Raw genomic sequence first — 23,382 nt, 5'->3', positions numbered from 1 at the left:
CATCACTTTTTCTCTAGAAATTCTCAAAAATAAAGGAATATTGTTTAGAATCCTAGAATGCCAGTAATTAAACTAAACAGGTTTGAACACAAGCAATTTTTAAGCAGTAAATTTCTACTATTTCCTCACAATTTTCAGAGCTCATGTCTTTTCTGTATCCTCACAATGTCAACCTCAATGCAAGGCATACAGCAGATGTGTGTTGATGGAAATAAATGCAGTTCTCTAAAAGAAATGAGAATAGTCACTTTCAGATGATACAGTAATGTCTTGATTTCAATTTTCTAGGAGGAGAGGGCACAGAAGCCTCAGGAAAGTACTCTATCTACCTTTTTTTATTTATTAATCTGTTTATTTATTTTTGCTACTTTAAAGGAGTTACCAAATTCAATCATAGCAATATAATGTCTTTCTACCAAACTCCCCTACTTCCTTCCTTTTCTATCCACTGTCTATACAGGAATACAAGAAAAGCAGTAAGAAACAAGTCATCTCTTAACCACTACATTTTTTAAATATGAAAAATTTAAATTAAGCTTATATATACAGATTGGATTCTAATGTAACTAAAGTCAATTTTTTCATTGCCATTTCTATCTACTGATATAAATGAAGATATTTGCTTAGCATGCAACAGCTGCAAAAGAAATCAACTTTAAAAATCTACAAACCCAATGATTAACAAAGTATTATCCAACTCTGAAGATTTAAAGAGCGTAACAGAAGAGCTTCATGTAAATATTTTACAATCACTACATAGGAAATGCCACCTTTACTAAAATAAAGCCTTGCCGCTAGCTTACATGCTATAGATAGAATACCTCAGGAATATGATTTGCACCCTTCTAAGGCTATAAATAACAACTGTAATTGTGTAGATTTTTGGACTATTGTCAACAGTGAAACAAAAAAATCATATTAAATTGAACTAAAACTTTGTACTTTTAAATCATCTCAATAGGATAATTTCAAAACTTCTATCATTTTGTTGAAATTTAAGTACAGACATTTAAATTTTCAAACATGACACCTCTATTTAAAAGTTCCCAAATATTTTAAAGAATTCTGCTTTGTTTTAAAGTGCTAACCTTTAAGAAAAGCTATTTATAAATAAATTGCTGTATCAGAGGGTCTGGGAGCTCAAAGAAAACTCCGTTCTAATATTCCTCTTGATTCTTGGGCTATACACTGAAATCACATTATTCATTAAATTGCATATTTGTTCTTGAGGTACATTTTAACAAAACAGCTCTCACTAACAGATGACTGTTAGCCATACACATATGAATATCTATAATAGCTAGTTACTTACTGAGAGCCATGCAAGGGATTCCATGATTCGATGTTCACATCGTTCTAAATGTTTAATCATTTCTCTGGTCAAGTTGGCTTCTGCTTTGATAAAACTTTCAATCACTTTGTAAAAATCAAAAGCTTTTAAATTGAGTACATTCAAAATCCATGGAAAGGACAAATCTGTTCCAGTATCGAGATTCTGAGACGTACTTCCTAAAAATGAAAGAAAAAAATGTAACTTAGGTATGGATTGTTAAGCCTTGAACTAACATATTTTTCAGTTGGAAGGTTTTATCAAAAAAAAAAAAAAATTAAAACACAGTAGAAAGGCTAAGCAAAAATTTTTATTTAGAACAGACTTTTTTATTCTGGGATCCACAGACTCCCAGGAAACAAGCTTCCAAAGTCTGAGTATGTGCATAGATGTCTTTCCTAGATAGAAGGCTCATAGCTTATATCCAATTTTCAGAGGTTTAAACATCCTAGACTTGTATCAGGGACAGGTTTACCATCTAACCAGCAATGTATTAGCATATCCATTTTAACTGTCTCATTAATCCCTTGTTAAGGGAGGAAAAGATTCCTTAAGATTTTGTTAATTTGATTGGTTAGAAAATGGTACCTGTTTTAATTGTGCACTTCTTGGTTATAAATGAGGATTCAGTTTTCCATATTTATTTACTAATTTAAGTTTCTCTTTCATTATATATTTGAATCCTTAGATCCTTAAATTTCCTTCCTTAGTTTTTATGCAAACAAAGCTTTTTTTTGACATTTGCAAAGTTATTTGCAAAATAATACGTGTTTAAAATTATATTTTAAAAAAGCACTACCAGTGGCCTCTGTTCTGTTTATCTGGTGGATTCTAGCTCCAACCTTTGGTATCATGACCACAGAATATATATGTAGCAGTGCTTCCATATCAGTGACAGTGTTCCTCAGGCATTTTACAACCTCATAAGCCTTCGAAGGGATTTCAATAGTCAAGTGTCCTGGATTCAGGACAGCCCAGAACTGGAGCCCAGTGAAACTATTTCCAAGGTGACCTGAAATAATTCAGCTTAATAAGCCACTTATAAGGTTTATGGTGAACAATTACATACTTCATTCTTGATTTAAAATATTTCTTCTCCTTAACTCCTCCATCCCCACCCCCAACCAAAAAAAAAACAAAAAACAAAAAACAAAAAAAACTCCACATTACACCTTAGGTAAGTTTTTTTAAACTTTAAATTGAACTGAAATATTTATTTACTAAAATTTAACTTACTGCTATATGTAGCCATAACAACCTCAAGAGCGCATGCCAACAAAGACTTATGAAAGATGTCGTCATTCAGCAGTTTGCTAAAGGAAGAAGAGAATGATTTTATAATGTTTACATTTATATAAAGAAGAAATTGTTTTACTAAAACAAAAATTTACCTAAAATTCTGAATGGATAATCGTTCTTCTTCCTAAAACAGATAAAAAAAAAATTTTTAACTGAAAACTTTTTTTATGTTGGCATTGAATTTTTTTTCTATTATGTCCTTCTTAACTTACTGATTTAAGCATGGATTCCATTACTCGGTAATACAATCGGACTCCAAGTTTATATCGCTACAAACAAACAAACAAAAATTAGATTCCACTATTTTAGAAAACCATAACAATTACTAATTTTTTAAGTTTTCTCTTGAGACACATTTCTGGCCCTTCTTAGGAATATGGCTACCAAGACATCACAAAAGTTAGCACACCTGAAACTCAAGACTTCAGTGTAAAATGAAGGTTAGCATTCCTGATAAATTTTCAGAAGAAGAGGTCCAGTACTTGGTTTTCCTTTATTTCACTTTAGTCTACATCATTCATCATACATATATGTACTAAGAACATACTATGTCCCTGGGACTATTTTAACCATTTTACATACTAATGTAATACTTTTTGTGTCCTAGGACATGTATTTTCAAGATAGCTCTCCAGGATTAAGACAATTGTCTCTTTCCATAAAAATGGCCAAGGCAAATAACAGACTAACTGATCTTATCAGCAAAAAGTTTTACTCAAATAACTAGTTTCCATTAGTCTAACAAATAGTCACATTTTAGATATACACACATTTCTTCATTGCAAATTATGAGTACAAATTTCAAATATAACCAAAAAGAACTTTTAAATATAATTCTGTAAAACACTGATGACATCAAAATATAACCTCACTAGACTGAAATAAATGTGTATAGTACATTACAGTTTTCAAATATAATTTTTACATATTACCTCATTACTGCCACATAGCAAAGTAGAGCAAAATATCAAAACCTGAAACTCAGAGAATTTAAATGACAGCTTATGTATGACAGAACCAGATATAAATTCAGGGTTCTGATCCAGAGCCCATAATCTTAGCAAATTTAGTTTCGGATTTTCTGAAATAATGATAACAGCAGTAAAAATAGTATCATTCAATAATATCACAGATAAACATCAATGTATAAAATGATCCTATTCATATAAGTACATGCATACATGATTATTAATATATATAAAAGTTAAAGAATATACAGCAAAAACTTAATATTGTCAAGATTTAAGTGTTTTTTCTTACTTGTATTTTCTAAAATTTTTCTAAAATTTTCTGCATGTTTACTTTTGGTTTTTGCAATTGAGTGAGGGGAGTTGTCCCATAAAGTTTTCCATAAACAGTAGCATACTCATGCAGCTGGGATATGATATCTGCCAATATTTTATACTATTGGACAAACACTATTACAGTATTCATACAATATGGACAGATGTTGCATTTGAAATTATTTACTATATAGAAGTACTAATCAAAATGAACTCAAGTTACCTGTGATCCAATTTCTATACATCCCTGCCCCACAGCTTTAGCAAATTTCTCTTTAAAGATGTGTCCAATATTCTTCACTCTTTTCAGGATACTTTCCTTTGGATTCACTGTGCAATTCTTTAAGAATGAAAGACAGAAATCAATGTTGAGGATATGGTTTAATCAGAGAATTAATATTTCCTGTTCTGTAATATATGACATCACTTTTAATGGTTTATACTGTGAAAACATTTCCACAACAAACTAGGTAAATACAACTACTCAAAATATGAAGAACTTAAAGGATTCCACTCTGGGATGCTAGTGACCAAAAAATACAAGAGTACAACTAAAACATCTATTATCTAAATTTTCTGCTGGCAAGTTAGGGAATAACAGATTTGTTAGCCTTTCCATTATCCATCAAAAACAGCCTCACAGATATTACAACTGATAACAGAGAAATACAAAGGATCATAAGAGACTACTATGAACAATTAAATGCCAACAAACTGGACAACCTAGAAGAAATGGATAAATTCCCAGAAACATACAAACTTCCAAGGTTGAATCATAAAGAACAGAAAATCTGAACAGACTGATTACTAGTAAGAAAAATGAATAGGTAACTAAAATACTCCCAATAAACAAAAGTCCAGGACCAGATGGCTTAATTGTGAATTCTACCAAACATTCAAAGAATTACTACCAATCCTTCTCAAACTGTTTTAAAAAACAGAAGATGAGGGAACACTCCCAAACTCATTTTATGAGGCCAACATTACCCTGATACCAAAAAGAGGATACCACAAGAAAAATAAACCATAGGCCAATATCCCTGTTGAACAAGGATGCAAAATTTTGTAAGGACAAAATACCAGCAAACCAAATTCAAGAGTATATTAAAAGGGTCATACACCATGATCTAGTGTGATTTATCCTAGGGATGGCAAGGATGGTTTAATATATGTAAATCGATCAATGATACATCACATTAACAAAATAAAAGATAAAAATTATGTGATCATCTCAATAGATGCAGAAAAAGCATTTGACAAAATTCAACATTTATTTATGATAAAGACTTTTAAAAAAGTGCGTACAGAGAGAATGCACCTCAATCAAATGAAGGTCATATATGACAAGCCCACAGCTAATATCATACTCAACAGTGAAAAGCTGAAAGCTTTTCCTCTAAGGTCAAGAACAATACAAGGATGCCCACTCTTGGAACTTATATCCCACATACTATTGGAAGTCTTAGGCCAATTAGGCAAGAAAAAGAAATAAAAGCCATTTAAATTGGAAAGGAAGAAGTAAAACTATGATTATTTTCAGATGACATGATATTATATATATAAAATTTTTTTAAATTTACAAAAAAACCTGTTAGAAATAATGAAAAATTAGTGAAGTCACAGGATACAAAATCAATACACAGAAATCAGCTGCATTTCTATACACTAATAACAAACTATCAGAAAGAGAAATTAAGAAAACAATTGCACTTACAATAGCATCAAAAAATACCAAGGAATAAATTTAACCAAGAAGGTGAAAGACCTGTACAATATAAACTTAAGACACTAATGAAAGAAATTGAAAAATACATAAATAAATGTAGATATTCCATGCTCATAGATTGGAAAAATTAATGTTGTTAAAATGCCCCTACTACCCAAAGCAATCTACAGATTCAATAAAAATCCCTGTCAAAATTCCAATCATATTTATACAGAAATAGAACAAATAATACAAAAGTGTGTGTGGAACCAAAAAAGACCCCAAATAGCCAAAGCACTCTTGAGAAAGAAGAACAAAGCTGGAGGCATCAAACTATATTACAAAGCTGCAGTAATCAAAAGAGTTTGCTATTGGTAGAGATCAATGGAACAGAATAGAGAGCTCCAAAATAAATTCATACATAATCAATTAATTACCACAAAAAAAGCCAAGAATATACAATGAGGAAAGGATAGTCTCTTCAATAAATGTGTTAGGAAAACTGGAAAGCCAGTTTCAAAAAAATGAAATTATACCACTATCTAACACCATACACAAAAATTAACTCAAAATGGATTAAAAACTTGAACCTAAGACAAGAAACTCAAAAAAAAAAATGGGTGATAAGCTCCTTGACATTAGTCTTGGAGATGATTTTATGGAACTGACTCCAGAGAAAAGGCACCAAAAGCAAAAATAAACAAGTGGGACTATTTCAAACCAAAGAGCTTCTGCACAGTGAAAAAAACTATCAACAAAAGAAAAGACTGTCTAATGGATAAGAAAAGGTATTCGCAAACAAAATATCTGATAAAGGGTTAATATCCAAACATACAAAGAACTCATACAATTTAACATCAAAAAAAAAAGCTACCCAATTGGAAAATGGGCAAAGGAATTGAATACACATTTTTCCAAAGAATACATACAGACGGCCAAGAGGCACATGAGAAGATGCTCAACATCACTAATCATCAGAGAAATGCAAATCAAAACTACAATGAGGTATCACCTTGTACAAATTAGAATGGCCATCATTAAAAAGTCCACAAATGATAAATGCTGGAGAGGGTGTGGAGAAAAGGGAACTCTCCTACACTGTTGGTAGGAATATCATTTGGTGAAACCATTATGGAAAACAGTATGTAGATTCCTCAAAAAACTAAAAATAGGCTTACCACATCTTCCAGAAATCCCACTGCTGGGCATATATCTAGAGGAAACTATACATACCCCAATGTTCACAGCAGCACAAGTTACAACAGCCAAGACACAGAAGGAACCTAAATGTCCATTGACAGATGACTAGATAAAGAAATTGTGGTGTATATATACACAATGGAGTACTACTCAGCCATAAAAAAGAATAAAATGCCATTTGCAGCAACATGGATGAAACTGGAAATTGTTATTCTAAGTGAAGTAAGTCAGAAAGAGAAAGAAAAATACCATATGGTATCATTTATATGTGGAATCTGAAAAAAGGACTCAAGTGTCCTTATTTACAAAACAGAAACAGACTCACAGACACAGAAAACGAACTTACAGTCACGAGGGGGGATAGTGGTGGAGGGATAAATTGGGAGATCAGGATTTGCAGATATTAACTATTATATATAAAATAGATAAGTGGGAGAGGTATCGCTCAGTGACAGAGCGTGCGCTTAGCATGCACAAGGTCCTGGGTTCAATCCCCAGTACCTCCATTAGCCAAACAAAACAAAACAAAACAAAAAAATAGATAAATCACAAGGCCCTATTATATAGCACAGGGAACTATATTCAATATTTTTTAATAGCCTATAACGGAAAAAGAATATGAAAAAGAATATATATATATATATAACTGAATCACTAGAAACTAACACAACATTGTAAGCTGACTATACTTCAATAAAAAAAAATCATGAAATAAATAAAGTAAATAAATAAGTAACCAAAATGCAAATTTAAAAAAAGACGTACAAACTTCCAGTTACAAAATAAATGAGTCATAGGTATGAAGTATACAGTGTGGGGAATACAGTCAATCATTATGTAATATCTCTGTACAGAGACAGATGGTAACCAGACTTACTGTGGTGGTCATTTTGAGATGTTCAGAAATATTGGGTCACTATTCTGTGCACCAGAAACAAATACAGTGTTGTAGGTCAGTTATACTTCAAAAAACAAACAAATTCATAGAAGAAGAAATCAGACTTGTAGTTACTAGAGTTACTAGAGGCAGGGGGTGGAACTGAATGCAGGTGATCAAACGGTACAAACTTCCAGGTGTAAGATAAGTAAGTACTAGGGATGTAGCGTACAACATGATTAATGTAATTTACACTGCTGTATGTTATATATGAAAGTTGTTTAGAAAGTAAATCCTAAGAGTTCTCATCACAAGGAAAACATTTTTTTAGATTTCTTTTATTTGGCATCCAAATGAGATGACGAACATTCACTAAACTTACTGTGATAATCATTTCACGATGCATGTAGGTCAAATCATAAGCTGTGCACCTTAAACCTATACAGAGCTGTATGTCAATTACATCTCAATAAAACTGGAAGAAAAAAATGTCTATAGCTTCTAAGATTTTACTTACACAGAAGGAGATGGCATTAATTTTTAAAATGAAGAAACCTGAACTAATAAAGAAGTAAAAGCCAAAGAACAACTTAATGATCTTCAAGATATGCCCATTCTGAGACAGGCGATTTGAAGTGTACATAAAACTTTACAGTTAAGCTGTTAAGTTTCATTTAGTGTTAAGCTTTAATCTCCAGAAAATGTCTTTGAGGCAGAATTTTCTGCACAACTAAAGTATTTTAAAATAAAAGAGAGTTCTTACATACTACAAATGCTGGAGGAAATATTGAAATCAGTATTTAAGAAGAGAGAGATTATCATTCTTTTTACTTCTATCTTATCCCCTCTAAAACTTCTAAGTAACTGGGTAGCTATGTTTGGGAAATATTCTTGTGCTACATACAATCCACAAATAAAAGCAACATTATGCAAACTGGACAAACAAAATAAGTTCTGAGCCAACACAATTATGCATATGATGACAGAAAATACTTTGTTAATTCCTGGGGTGGGGGTACAAGCAAGAAGATGACAACAGAATATGACAAAACCACAGGCAGCTTATGACATTAAACAGAATGTTAACTACACGAAGCACATAGTTACCAGAATAAGCCAAATTTTAATGTCTCCTAGCCTCATCCAATTTGCATGGAAGAGCATTTCAGTGGGTCCCAAGCCTTATCATTTGATTTTAAACAAGGAGTGGAGGAGCAATCAAGGAATATAGATGCTAGTTTTCATTCCTTCTCTTTCTCTCTCCCCTTTTAGAGGGGAGCGAGGGTAGCAGGGACCCTTCAGGTATCAAACTCAGGGTCTATCAAGAGTTGAAAACTGCATTGTGCACAGACAGCGCCACACAAGAAATGTAAATGAAAATGGGCTAAGTGAAAAAGACTATAGAGATATGGTAAATGTTAAATCCTGTCTAATGTCACTTTCAAAGAAAAGACCTTAAAAGCAGCCAGAGAGAAAAGATAGGTTAACTATAAAGGAATAACAATTGGATCGACAGAAGACTTCTTAATAGCAACCATGAGAGTCAGGAAAATAGTAAAGTAGTATCTTCAAACTTCTAAGAGAAAGTAAAGGTCAACCTAGAATTGAAGATCTAGGGAAACTATCTTACAAAAAATAAGAGTACAGATATTTTTAGACAAAAAACAAAACAAAACCCTTGTAAATTCATCCCAAACTAACCCTCATTAAAGGAATTATTAAAAGATGTATCTAAAGAAAGAAGGAAATAATTTTGGAAGTGAAGTCTAAGTTGTAAGAAAGAATGGTAAGCAAGGCAAATAGTAAACATGAGAAAATAACAGTCTAAATAAAACAATGCTACTGATAATATCTAACTTGGAGGGTTTAAAAAAGCAAGAAATAAGATAACAGACAACTACATGCTGATTGGGAAATGAGTGTTTAAAAAATACTCAGTATTTTAACTTCTAATTTCAAATTTCTTTGCCAAGATATCACAATAAATGCTTCATACGTGGCTTACATTAAAGTAGGAAATCAGGTTTTCTGATGGTTGATCACTTGCTGAATTTAAGATCATCATTAATTGCTGGATGGTATTCATAACAGTCCTATGGAAAAAAAAATAGGAAGTAGTGTTAAGCAAAGAAGGAACAAAAAGAAAAAATGATATGTATCTTCACAAGTTACATACTATCTTCAATCTCACAGTCTTCTGTTTATCTTTAAGAAGTGCTCTGAAGTAATTAAGACTTTACAAAACCCTTAGTGTGCAGTTGTTCATAAGGAACTAGGAACTACACTTTAATCTTTAAGAAAGGGTATGTCCATAATCAGTAATTTCGTAATTAAAGAACTGATATGCTTATTTACTAATAAAACTATGTATCAATAAAACAACTGGTCAAAGTAATGACATTATTTTAAGGAGAGAACATAAAAATGGCATCAAAATAGTAATCTTTTGAGAAAAATTATGATTAAATATTAAAATTTTTCAAAACAGACAGTAAGATATTTAGTAACTCAAGTAAAGAACCGACTGTCCTTTACAGAGATCTTTAAGATAAAAGCATATGCAATTTTAGAGATCATCATTGCTAAAACATAAAAGTAGGTCAATCTCCTAAGATCTCTTTAATTGTATAATTTTGTGTGTGTGTGTCTGTGCATGTATGGGTGGTATATGGTAAATATTAACGTTCCAATTTTGGAATAGCAGCACATTGTTACTCTGTAGGCAGTGTTTAATGATGCAAAAAACTAGAATGTTTATGGCTGAAAAGGTCCTTAAATATTATTTAATGAAACATGTTTGGTGTTCTCAGTCAAGCCTCTCTAAACTGCTATCTACACTTCCTAGAAGAAGAAGAATATGCTAAATATGAATTCATCAACTATTTATCAAATCTAGTCTTGCTCTTTCATTCCCACTGCCTACCTCTTGGTTCAGACCTTTAGCATCGCTCAACCAAATTACTGCAATAGATCATTTTGACAGAGATTTTGCCTATGTCTACGGCAGCAGGGTCTGGGCATATGTAATTTGAAAATAAAAACTCTTCAGGTTATCCTAATTTGCACCCCTGGTTTAGAACCGCTGAGACAGACTGACAGGTCTATTTCCCACCATGTCCTCTTCAGTCCATCTCTTCACAAACTACTACTACGCAACCTTTCAAAAAATCAAGTCTGATTTAATCCTATCCCTGCTTTAACCCCCCATGTATTGTATATCCTGCACAGCTGCTGAAGTCCAAACTTGTGAGTATGGAATATAAGGCCCTTCATGATCTAGTACCCACCCTCCTCTCCTGCCATCTCATCTTCCTACTTAGTTAAATCACCTCAGAGCTGCTTACAGCTCCCCAGACACATCGTGTGGTCTCATACTTTGGTGCCTTTGCACAGGCCATCACAGTCTCCTGTGACACAACTTAACATGTTTCAAAATTCAGTTCAAACATTACTTCACAGAGTTCCTTCTGTGGCATCTCATTAACTTGTCATAAGCCTATTACTGTATTTAAACAAAAATAAATTTTTATATGTACATACAGTCATTTGAAAAGTCTTACTGATTGTCTACCAAGTATTATCCTGGGTCCTAATTATCAAATGGGGAACAAAAAAGTCATGGTCCATGCGGTATGGACTTAAAAGCTACTGTGGGTATTGGCAAAAATAAGCAAACATACAAATGAATTTATAATTACAAATTGTGATACACACTATGAAGGAATAGAGCAGGATGCAGTGAGAAAGAATAATATAGGAAAATACTTCAAAGAGAAATAAATCATTAAAAAAGTAGTATCTGTACAGGAATCACATCATAATAAATGTGTTTAAAAATAAAAAATAAAAAGTAATATTTGTGCTAAACCTAAAGAAAGAGTAGCAGCTGGTTGTTCACAGAAAGAAAAGAAAGAAGAGTTTCAAGAAGAAGGAGAAACAAGTGTGAAGGTCCTCAAGTACAAAAGAACTTAGAGAGTTCAGGAAACTGGCTAGTTCATCTTGAGTACGAAAACGAGATTGGAGAAGATAACATAAGCTAGATCATAAAAGATCTTCTAGGCACTGTTAAGGAATTTGCATTGTATTCCAACTGCAACAGGAAGCAATCACAAGTTTTAACAGCAGAGTGAACGTGATCTGATTTACATTTCTAGAATATTATTCTGGGGGCTCTCTGGAGAACATACTTGTGGTGCGGAGAGAGGAACAGTCATGAGAGTAGAAGCAGCAAGATCAGCTGGCAGGTTACTGCAAACAAAATCCAAGAGAAAGAGAAATATCTTGGACAAGGGAGGTAAGAGTAGAAATGGAGAAAAGCAGATGGACTTAAGAAATACTCTGGAGGTAGACTCAACAAGACTTGAAAACAGATTAGATGTGGGAAGTTAAGTGACGAAAAGGACATAAAAAAATGGTTCTAATCCTTCCAGGTTACACAGACCAAATAGTGATACTTTTTTTTCTTTTTTATTTACTGAGATGGGACACATTCTCACTCTAGGTTGTATCCCTTAAGGATAGGCAGAACTATGTCTAGCAATCATATCTTCAGCAACTAGTGAAATATCTGGCACACAAAGAGCACTCGATATATATTTGTTGCATGTCATTGTCAACAAATGAATAAACCCAAAGCACTATAAAGCAATGAATAAATAATTATAATGAAAATCAAAAGTAAGAAAACTCATACCTAACTGGAGTCTGTGGAAGAATCACATTCACCTCTTCGTCAGGATTACTTTTTTGTGGAGTTCTCTGTATTTCAGAACTAAATAATGATAAGCAAAGTCATTCTAATGGAAAATTTACAATTTGTGCTTTATGAGTCAAAAAAGCAGTACAATACCTTCTGCTGCCTCATAACATCATACAAAATGGTTAAGTAAATAACAGAAGTGATAGGAAATAGATGATCCAAAAGATGCTTAAATAAATAAAATTTTATTTTCTTCATTATTGTTTTTAAGTTGGGTTTCTTTCCATAGGTTTATGACAAATAGATGTACAAACATTAAGAATATTTTGAAAGTGAAAGTTAGATGTTTGTTTTCTCCAGAATGTTAGATATTGATGACATTACTAGCCAAGCTGTTCAGTATCAAAAAATATCAAAGCTCAAAGTTTTTCAATCATTATGCCTTCCAAAAACTTTACTTTGACTTAAATAGAATTAAAAACATTTTTCTTATATTTAACTTCCAAAGTGTATATGTGTGTATATGTATGTGTGTGTGTGTGTGTGTGTGTGTGTGTGTGTGTGTGTGTGTGTGTGTCTGTGTGTATTAAGTTAATATTTAAAGATTTCATGCTGAAGACATAAAATTAACCACACTTGATGATTCTAAAATTTTGTACAGGCACATCTCATTTCATTGCACTTCACTTCATTGTGTTTGGCACATACTGTTTTTTTTTTACATATTGAAGGTTTGTAAACCCTGCATTGTCAGATAATGGTTAGCATTTTTTTAGCTATTAGGTATTTTTAAATTAAGGCATGTACATTGTTTTTTAGATATAATGCTACTACACATGTAATAGACTATAGTACAATGTAGACATAACTTTTATATGCACTGGGAAACCAAAACGTGTGTGACTTGCTTCATTGCAATATTCACTTTATTGCAGTGCTCTGGAACCAAACTCACAATATCTCAGAGGTGTGCCTGTAGTTACTCTTAACCAGTCCCACTTCAGGATTTTATATGACAATTCAAGAGAATGCAATTTTACATTAACTTTTAAAAAAATGAAGCAGCATATCAACAAATATAAATATACCATGTACAATACCTGTCTGTAGGATCAGCCTGAAGAGTTTTATCATGATCCAGAAATAATCTTGCATCTAGATCTTTGTTTTTAAGGTAAATTTCTTCATACTGTTTAGAGAGACTTTCCACCTCAAAAGAAAAAAATATTAATGATTATCTTTTTCATGTCATTATATCTCAGTGCACAGAAGTACAGATTTAATTAAAGAATTTTTGTAAAACATACACTTAATTTTGCCTTATATAGACTTCACACACAATATAAATAAGGCATATCTAAATGAGAAGCAAAGAAAACCGCAAAATTTTTCAACTCTAATTTTAAACCTATTTTATGTACCCCAGACATTAAAATTTTATCTAGACAAGGATCACCAATGCTACAGAAGAATACTGAAATGGAACATAAGACAAAAACTTAATTGCCAAGATCTTCCATTCCAAATACCCCTCACTTTAAATCTTCTACTACATTTATCAATATAAAATAATTTTTCAAACACTGTAACAAATCTTCTTGATTCAAATCTTGATTATACATTCTGCCTATCTTTTCTTTGCATTCTTTGGTTCACTCTGACTCCCCTCATTTAAGTATTCTGGGCAAGAGTATTTGCTCAATTAATTAGTCCAATTAACATATTTGCACAATTTATTTCCAATCTTATACACTTTTTCAATTGCTAGAATCTGCAGTTCTTTTATCAGTTCTGATTCATAATTTTCTAATAATATAAAAACCAATGCTCAACAGACAACAACTATTTAGCATACCTTCTGCAGTGACTTTTAAAGCTAAAGTGTTTCCAACCTGAGAGAGCCAAAACTGTATTCTAAAAGGAGTGGTAGGAAGAAACCCAGTTAAACGTAAACTCTTTGTTTGTCTGCATACGTTTTTAAGGCAGAACAGTCATTCATGTTTGGCTAAGTTTAATTGTTGTTCCTGCCTTATCTCAGTGAGGCACTAATTATCAATCATTTATTGATCGGTAGCTATTAGTGCTATATGAAAAATACTGGGGAAATAACAATAACAACAATTCTGTAACCCTCTCAAAAGGAAAAAAAATTACCAGTGTCCAAGATTCTTTAGAGTTGTAAACAGCGTATTTTGGGGGACATAAGTTGGTAACAGGGCTCAGTAATACAGTATGTGGCCTCTACTTGTCTCGTTAGTACCATGTCTTAACACTCTTCTGCTCTGTATCCCGATCTTAATGAGTTAGTTGGAGTCCACTGAACAGACCTGGAAATGTCACTTCTCGTGAATCTTAGCTCAGAAATCACATCTCCTCCAAACAGCTTTCCACAAAACCTATCTGCCCCACTTTGGATTAGGTAGCCCTTCTCTGAGATATCACAACACCCTGTGCACACATCTGCTAGACTCTTGTAGACTCCTGTAATGTTCTACTTCATCTTTCTCTCCCATTAGCACCTTAATGACAACTGGCTGTGAGTTAAATCTCTACTAATGATATCTAGCGAAATGCCTGGCACATATTAAGCACTCACCAAATAACTGTTAAATGAATAGGCTCCTTAATTCAAGGACTAGCTACCTGATTCAGCCTAGCTATCTGATTTCATGTCTTTTGATCTTGGTGACTCATTCTAGCTGCTTCTAAAACATTGCTTTATCACTGAGTACTTGTCTTCATCCTTTATCCAAGCATCCTTTTCTCCACGTATTTCACTTTACCACATAAAGTTCTCAGTTGTTCTGTTCTCATTGAAGAGCAAGATATTTGAGGCAAAATGTGAAAAGGAACAGGTAGATGGATGGCATACCACTAAGAACATTTCTACAATATAATCACAGTTGTTTCAACTGAATTTATTCCCAATTAAGTAATTCTTTAAAATACTCAAAAGAGATCCTCCAAAGTACAGTAATGTCAATAATGCTGACAGCACAATCATGGCGCCTAAGTTTAAGGAAATGTAGCAAAGTGAATTAGAATCAAAACTAGATTGTGGAAATTTGGTTACATTTAAATATTTAATGGCATTTAGAAATTCAAAAGCCTATATTTTGATTTTTGAAAAATTTCAGTATAAATCAATTTCTGTTGATTAAAAAATGCTGTTTATTTATACATTTGAGCATATATTCAAAATGATTTTTTGTTATTATATGAAGTTGATTCACCACAATTCTATTTAGATTCTTTCCTGGAGTAAAAAATATTTAACATAAAATGATCTTAAGAAATTTAGACTATTCCTCCCTCCCAAAAGTCCTAAAACACATTAGCTTTTTATTATGTTTTCTTTCAGATTACCTCTGGAAGTCCATTAGAAGCTACAATTCCAAGAGAATTCATAAAAGGGATAAAATTTTTGAAATAAACATTTTTCACCTGAAAAAGATAAACATGATCATTAAAATTTTTTTAAAATTTCTGTCATTATTAACACAAGACTGAGAGTGTTAACTGACATTTTGATCAATGACTTACATTCAACCCAGTGTGATGCTTATTTATAATTAATTCAATTATTCACTTTTTAATTTATGTGAGGCAGATTTCAGGTTATAAAATGGAGGTGCAGGGTTTTATGAGAAGTAAACCCATTGAAACCAACTTCAATATCCCACATTTAACAAGTGGTATAAAGATGGGAGACTCAAAAAAATTAAGCAACTTAACCAAAGTTACACAGTGAGGAAGTGGCAGAGCTGGAATTGAAACTCAATCTATCATCAAAGCCAAACTCCTTTCACTTCTCTAAACTGTGTCTGATTTTTTTCCAAAGCATATTTTTGGGCCACTTCACACACATATCTAGCTTAGGGAATATCAAGTCAATTATTTTAGCATAAATTTAGGAAAATAACTTGTTTTTTAAGAAAATAATTTCAAACACTCAATTCAATTCAAAACCAAGAGAAAATGTTTTGTGGAATTATGCAGTTTCAAACAAAAAATCCTACGTTAACATGGACAATAAAGACCATCCCTGGAAAACCTAGAGTTATAGCCCTGGCTATTCTACACTTGCAGTATGTTTTGCAATTTTAAACAACTTACTTTTTCTTCATTTAATGTCCTTTTCCAACTTTGGAGTCTATGTTTATTAAGGCAGAAATAATTTAAGATCTTCCTATTAATAAGTTTCTATCTTCTATTTCACAAATAAGTTTTAACAATTAAGCTTCTGTAATATTTATTAGTATAATGTTTTCTAGTTAACTAATCTAGTTTTCTAATCCCACTTAACTGGAATAGTTATAAGGTAGGTGGTTCTATTTAACCAATTAGTATGACTAACCAATAATTATATAACCATAAATATAAGTACAAATATTTATATAACCATAAATGCTGTATGTAAATAATCAATTAATGTGAATTACCATTAAAGCTATTAATCACCTACACTTTACAAATCATTATTACATTCTAAATTATTAAATATAATTTTTTTTAAAAAGGAAAAACATGATTTATTCCTGATTTTTAAAATGCAATTTTATAAGTAGTTCTGAAATTTAGAGAATTAACAACCAGGAATTAGAAAACTACATTTATTCCTATTCATTATCTTCAGGCACTAAGCAACAGACTAGAGTAAAAAAAAGCAGTATTTCAACTACATTTGTCAGCTTATTAGCAAAGATAATTTGTGATTGTAGAAAAGTAAAAAAGTAAATACATATGTATAAGGTTTATGTATCTATGTATTTAGTTGAAATTAATAAAAGCCACAGTGCTAAAACCCAGATATCTTGAGAAATCATTCCAACACTTCTTAAACTAGATTTTGATTCCTTCCCAGAGCTGACAGAGAAATTTCAAAGACGCAACATTTCAGACAGCTATTTGGCGGTAGTGAGTAGTGGACAATGTAACAATCTACGAGAGAAAGAGCATGGCACAGTGAAAGAAGCACTCGCAGCAGATGTTCTAAAGTATAGACTCTGTTAGTAATCAGCTATCAGTCTCTAGAGGCTTGTTTACTCATGACTAAAAGGAGCTGAGAACATTACTTGTAAGATTCCTTCCAATTCCTTCCAATCTAGCATTCCAGATTTTATTAACAAGATAAGCATTTCTTGGGTGTTCATGTATTCTCTACCAGCCGTTAACATTAGAAAGAGAGTAATTATAGATGGCTGAACAGAAATTTAATGTTAGTATCACTTATCACTAAACCAAACACTAGGATTTTCTTAGCAGGATATTTTAAAACATTAGGGTTATCAGTAACCACAGAGGAATCAAAGAACAAATACATTTGAAAACTACTAACTTAATGATGTACATTTCAGTGATTCCAGAGTGAGGGAGCTACTCTCTTGAAAATCAAAGTAACTTAATATGAAAATTAAACTTTTTCTAAATATTTTGCTACTGCAAAAGAATTGGCACTAATTACAAAAAGCAAGCTCATCATGAAAGAATTATATACTGTTAGGAAGAACTTACATCTAAATCTACTTTAACTATTTTAAAGAAATCATGAAGTTAAATTACCTCATCTATATTACATTCATGTTCTTTACAGAGAACTTCAATAATTCTTGTATCATTTTCTAGTTGTTTTGCTATCCGTGCACTCCTGTTCTGACCTCGCCTTGGTGTTCGAGGTGAACCATTAATAGGTATTACAGCTGTTTCTGTAAAAATGGTAAATTAGATAAGAACAATTGCACATTCCACTGTATAAAATAATGAAGTATTCTAATCATAATTCGGAAGGTCAGAAATAATCTTGGTAACATTCTGCTACTTTTATTTATTAGGCTTCATTAAAAAGCTAATGGTTTAATCTATTTACTGAGTATCTATTGTAAGTTATATACTGGTAATAGTTTCTGTCATCCCTATTCTATTCTGCCCCCAACTAGCCCAAAAAGAAACTTACAATCCCATAGACAAATAAGAAAAAGGCAAGGGAAACAGCCAGCTTATAGACTAATTCTAAGTGTATCCTACTCAGTCTGCAAGGGGAAAAATGTTTTCTATCTTAAAAGAGTCTTAAAAATAATAAGCAAGTATTTATGGATTCAATTTCTAGACATAGGATAAAAATAAATAAGTTTAATTTAAAGTTTTAGCAACACTGTATAATTATAATGCTTTTAAAAATAAGCATATAAATATAATAATGTGATACTAAACTGCGATTTAAAACAAAAAGTCTCCTGGATTATTTTGAGTATTTCCAATTCAAATTGAATGTGGATTCAGCTATTAAAGAGATCACATATGACTCAGTATAAAAAGTATTAACTGCCTCTAGGCCCGACCAATAACTTACAGGAAATTGAGAGGACAGAGGAACATGTTAAACTATACCACAGAATGCAATCAGTAAAAATTAAACCACAGGAAACTCAACAGAACAAATCACCTGATTATTTAATAAATAAATTATAAGAAAAGAGAGAGAGAAAGATAGATGCAGGAACTTTTTAAGACTTAAAAGCATGTCAATCAATCACAAAGTATAGATCTTATCTAGATTCTGATTTCTCAACCTGTAAAAATTTTTTTAAAATTACTTTTATAAAACAATTGAAAATATGGACACTTACTCGATATTTGGTGGTATTAAGGAATCACTATTAATTGATTTTTAGGAGTGATAAGGGTACTGTCTTTATACTTTTTAAAAAGACTTTATCTTTCGGAGATACATACTGAAATTTATAAGGATGAAATGACATGCAAAAATGTGCTTGAAAATAATATAGCTGTGGAACTGAGCAGTAGATAGGACTACGAGTTGACCATAAGTTAAACATTGAGGGCAGGTGATAAGCACATAAAGGCTTATTATACTAATTTCTACTTTTATGTTCACTTGAAATTCTCTGTAATAAAAATTTAATTTAAAAAATTTATCATAGCCAGTCAATTCAACACCTCATCCCATTTCTCTTTAATATGGCACTTAGAGAATTAAATATGCATTTAAATTATCCAAAAGAACAAAGCCTGTCAACCTAAAGTTACATCCTACATCAACTTATTAAAGTTATAACATTAAAAAAAATGAGGAAAAGGGATATAAAGATTTTTAAAGATTCAGAAATTTAAAAAATATATTGTCTTCTATTTTTTCCCTCTATTTTGCATGTGGTTTTCGTTAAGCAACCTGCATTTACTGTCAAATTATGTTCAAAACATTTTCAAAATTTTGCTCCAGACTTCATTTTTTCCATGATGTTATTGTTCACAAAGATGAACTAGATTTCAGCTTTTTAGCCACTTCAACACCACTTTGAGACTTCTATGTTTTTAACTGTCTCTAGTAATCAGTTCAGGCTTAGTTAAGTTTACATTTTTCCGTAAGGTAATAAGTGATTTTTAAATCCTACTCTACATGCCACCAAAGGAAGTAGCTCCACTCTAAGAGAGATATACTTATCTTTGCTTAATGTTATCTAATTATTTCAGGAATAATTATTATTTAAAGACACGTTCCACCTCATCACCCACTGAAGTGGATCAATTACAGTTTACATGCAAAAAAAAAAATCTATCACATAACCATTAACAAAAGTTTAATCTTTTCCTGTAGAAGGGGCCACTCTTTCCCATGCAATTTCTTTCAGATCTGTGCCTTGTCTCTTGATTTTCTCTTTACAGGGAATGCCCTTTCCCAACTTCCCACAACACTCAAATCCTAACTACTCTTCAACACCCAGTTCAAATGCCACCACTTTTATATGGTCTTCCTCAGTCTTCCCCAGCTAAGAAAACTTTCCCATATTCTAAACTCCCAAAGCATTTGCTGTGTTTTAGCCCAGACCACTTTCAACCATATACTCTAATTACTTGCTTGTCTTATCTCAACTTCTATGTCTTATACTATAAGGGCAGAGTCCATGTCTGCTTTCTTTTTTATTGCTCCCTTCACTCTAGAACCATGTTTTGGATCTAGTAGATGGTCAATAAACAACTGTTGAATGATAAAGTAGGAAAGGCATAAATTGCTTAAAATACTTACTATATGGTTCTTTGAGCAATGCAGGAGGTGAGAGTTTGATAAAATAGTCAAGGACACAGAGCATTAACTGAAATGAGATCACCAGATCATCTTCCACTTGCAATACTTCCCCTGAAAATAAAAAAGATTCACATTTTAAGGTAGAGATTGAGGTCTTTCAGTCAGGGGAAATTGTGGGTATGGGTGTATCTATGTATTCATTTATCCAACAAACACTAGAAGCATATTAAAGATCTTTCTTTTTCCTTTTTTTTTTACAAAAATTCAGTTAGATTTGAAATATATAAAAATATATGAAGTATAATTCTACCATGAGAATTTTACTTTTAGGTATTATCACTATAATTCAGTCCCTATGTCTAAATTTATATTGACTTTTTTTTCCTTCTTTAAACTCACTTCCAGTTTTGGTTACAGTTATAAAATTCACTACCCCTGAAAATCATTTTGAAGAATGACACATGCTAATCTTCAATCCTATTTATTTGTGAAACCTCAAATATGTTCAATTTTAACCCACCTTAAAAATATTACAATAACTAAAGCCATTAAGAAATAACAACATCACATCAACAAGAGAAAGGACAAAAACCACGTGATCATCTCAATAGATGCAGAAGAAGCATTTGATAAAATTCAACACCGATTTATGATAAAAACTCTCACCAACGTGGGTATAGAGGCAACATATCTCAACATAATAAAAGCTATATATGACAAACCTACAGCCAGCATAGTACTCAATGGTGAAAAACTCAAAAGCTTCCCACTAAAATCTGGGACAAGACAAGGCTGCCCACTATCACCACTCCTATTCAACATAGTCTTGGAACTCCTAGCCACAGCAATCAGGCAAGAGAGAAATAAAAGGGATCCAAATTGGAAAAGAAGAGGTAAAAGTGTCACTATATGCAGATGACATGATACTACAAATAGAAAACCCTAAAAGGTCCACACAAAAACTACTAGAAATAATTGAAGAATTCAGCAAGGGAGCAGGTTACAAGATTAATGTTCAAAAATCAGTTACATTTCTTTACACTAATGATGAATCAACAGAAAAAGAAAGTAAAGAAACAATCCCCTTTAAAATAGCACCCAAAGTAATAAAATACCTAGAAGTAAATCTAACCAAGGAGGTGAAAGACTTATACACAGAAAACTATAAAACACTGATGAAGGAAATTAAAGAAGACTTTAAAAAATGGAAAGATATCCCATGCTCCTGGATTGGAAGAATCAATATTGTTAAAATGATCATACTGCCCTAGGCAATCTAAAGATTTAATGCAATCCCTATCCAATTACCCAAGACATATTTCACAGAACTTGAACAAATCATAATAAAACTTATATGGAACCACAAAAGACCTAGAATTGCCAAAGCATTACTGAAGAAAAAGAAAGAGGCTGGAGGAATAACTCTCCTAGACTTCAGACAATACTACAGAGCTACAGTAATCAAGACAGCATGGTATTGGTACAAAAACAGACATATGGACCAATGGAACAGAACAGAGAGCCCAGAAATGAACCCACAAACTTTTGGTCAACTAATCTTCGACAAAGGAGGCAAGAATACGCAATGGAATCAAGACAGTCTCTTCAGCAAATGGTGTTGGGAAAACTGGACAGCAGCATGTAAAGCAATGAAGCTAGAACACTCCCTTACACCATACACAAAAATAAACTCAAAATGGATCAAAGACTTAAACATAAGACAAGATACAATAAGCCTCTTAGAAGAAAATATAGGCAAAACATTATCTGACATACATCTCAAAAATGTTCTCCTAGAACAGTCTACTCAAGCAATAGAAATAAAAGCAAGAATAAACAAATGGGACCTAATGAAACTTACAAGCTTCTGCACAGCAAAGGAAACCGTAAGTAAAACAAAATGACAATCTATGGAATGGGAGAAAATTTTTGCAAATGAAACTGACAAAGGCTTGATCTCCAGAATATATAACCAGCTCATATGACTTAATAAGAAAAAAACAAACAACCCAATCCAAAAATGGGCAGAAGACCTAAACAAGCAATTCTCCAAGGAAGACATACAAATGATCAATAGGCATATGAAAAAATGCTCAATATCACTAATTATCAGAGAAATGCAAATCAAAACTACCATGAGGTATCACGTCACACTAGTCAGAATGGCCATCATTCAAAAGTCCACAAATGACAAATGCTGGAGAAGCTGTGGAGAAAAGGGAACCCTCTTACACTGCTGGTGGGAATGCAGTTTGGTGCAGCCACTGTGGAAAACACTATGGAGATTCCTCAAAAGACTAGGAATAGACTTATCACAGGACCCAGGAATCCCGCTCCTGGGCATATATCCAGAAGGAACCCTACTTCAAAATGACACTTGCACCCCAATGTTCATAGCAGCACTATTTACAATAGCCAAGACATGGAAACAGCCTAAATGTCCATCAACAGATGACTGGATAAGGAAGAGGTGGTATATTTATACAATGGGATACTATTCAGTCATAAAAACCGACAACCTAACGCCATTTGCAGCAACACGGATGTTCCTGGAGAATGTCATTCTAAGTGAAGTAAGCCAGAAAGAGAGAAAAATACCATATGAGATCGCTCATATGTGGAATCTAAAAAACAAAATAATACATAAATACAAAACAGAAACAGACTCATAGACATAGAACATAAACTTGTGGTTGCCAGGGGCACAGGAGGTGGGAAGGGATAGATTGGGATTTCAAAATGTAGAATAGATAAACAAGATTGTACTGTGTAGCACAGGGAAATACATACAGGATCTTGTGGTGGCTCACAGTGAAAGAGAATGTGACAATGAATGTATGTATGTTCATGTATAATTGAAAAATTGTGCTCTACACTGGAATTTGACACAACATTGTAAAATGACTATAACGCAATAAAAAAAGGTCAAAAAAAAAGAAGTAACA

General features: G+C 32.4%; 1 protein-coding gene across 1 annotated transcript in view; it reads right to left on the bottom strand.

The window, feature by feature from the left end:
- The window catches only part of RB1 (RB transcriptional corepressor 1), a 106,996-nt gene that overhangs the window by 46,949 nt on the left and 36,665 nt on the right, over window positions 1-23,382 (bottom strand). The window contains 11 exon segments of the mRNA XM_031466439.2: window positions 1,313-1,509; window positions 2,567-2,643; window positions 2,722-2,753; window positions 2,842-2,898; window positions 4,136-4,252; window positions 9,700-9,787; window positions 12,388-12,465; window positions 13,494-13,603; window positions 15,760-15,837; window positions 17,956-18,098; window positions 20,438-20,548. Coding sequence (XP_031322299.2) covers window positions 1,313-1,509; window positions 2,567-2,643; window positions 2,722-2,753; window positions 2,842-2,898; window positions 4,136-4,252; window positions 9,700-9,787; window positions 12,388-12,465; window positions 13,494-13,603; window positions 15,760-15,837; window positions 17,956-18,098; window positions 20,438-20,548 — 1,088 coding nt within the window.

This window comes from Camelus dromedarius, chromosome 13 (genome assembly GCF_036321535.1).
Source record: "Camelus dromedarius isolate mCamDro1 chromosome 13, mCamDro1.pat, whole genome shotgun sequence".
NCBI lineage: Eukaryota > Metazoa > Chordata > Mammalia > Artiodactyla > Camelidae > Camelus > Camelus dromedarius.
The sequence above is the reverse complement of the archived record's forward strand: the minus strand, read 5'-3'. Positions and strand labels throughout refer to the sequence as shown.